Source organism: Cynoglossus semilaevis, chromosome 4 (genome assembly GCF_000523025.1).
Source record: "Cynoglossus semilaevis isolate Cse_v1.0 chromosome 4, Cse_v1.0, whole genome shotgun sequence".
In the NCBI taxonomy this organism is placed as follows: domain Eukaryota; kingdom Metazoa; phylum Chordata; class Actinopteri; order Pleuronectiformes; family Cynoglossidae; genus Cynoglossus; species Cynoglossus semilaevis.
The window spans coordinates 511,837-512,646 of NC_024310.1; the positions used below are offsets into that span (position 1 = coordinate 511,837).

Sequence of the window (810 nt, forward strand, 5' to 3'; positions counted from 1 at the left end):
AGGACATGCAGATAGTTGGAGTCAGAGTAGAAGATACAGAGAACAGGGAGAGATGGAGATCAATGATTAGATGTGGCAACTCCTGAAAAAAAAAAGGGACAAAGCCGAAAGAAAAATAACCAGAGAGGGAAACAGCGCCACACAGTGTCCGGTGTAAAAATGGAGCTGTGTTGACCACTGGTAACTGGATGTTTCCTGGTAACAGGTTTTACCTGCAGCTGCAGACGTTCTCCCCGGAATAAAGAAGAGCCTGGTGATGGCGCTAGACGAGTGTGAGTTCTTCAAACAATCAGAGTGACCTGGAAGAAGAAGGGGACGTTTGACCTCCAGGACAGAGAACGGCTGAAGACGTTTGATCAGAAGGTCACCTGACTGGGGCTCCTGGTCCCAGGGGTCAGGGGGGGTCTGCAGCCTCCTCAGAGCCTGCTCCGTGTCGTGGTTCCAGACCACGATCTCTCCACCGTAGCTTCCTGCAGAACAAAGACCAAAGGCTTTTTTCACAGTGGAGAGAGAAGCTCCTTCAAAGCTGTAGGAGCTGAAGACGTCTTCACACAGAGGAGGAATAATGACATTGTCAACATCTGAAGAAAGTAAACACACACACACACACACACACACACACACACACACACAGACGACTGTTGTTACTGAATGACGTCACCAGAGTCACTTTAAAGATGACAGAAGTCGACGGCACAGGAGGCTCAGAGTCTCTGTGTTGGTGGGGGGGTCAGGGGGGGCCACAGGAGGCTCAGAGTCTCTGTGTTGGTGGTCAGCTCCATTCTATGTGACTTCTGTGACTCCTGCCCC

The 810-nt window shown here is 50.7% G+C and overlaps 1 protein-coding gene across 1 annotated transcript in view; it reads right to left on the minus strand.

The window, feature by feature from the left end:
• LOC103377604 (WD repeat-containing protein 49) overlaps positions 1-810 on the minus strand; it is an 18,673-nt gene that overhangs the window by 5,159 nt on the left and 12,704 nt on the right. Inside the window, exon 13 of the mRNA XM_025055197.1 lies at positions 103-470. Within this exon, the coding sequence (XP_024910965.1) occupies positions 103-470 (368 nt within the window). The remainder of the gene's footprint in view (positions 1-102; positions 471-810) is intronic.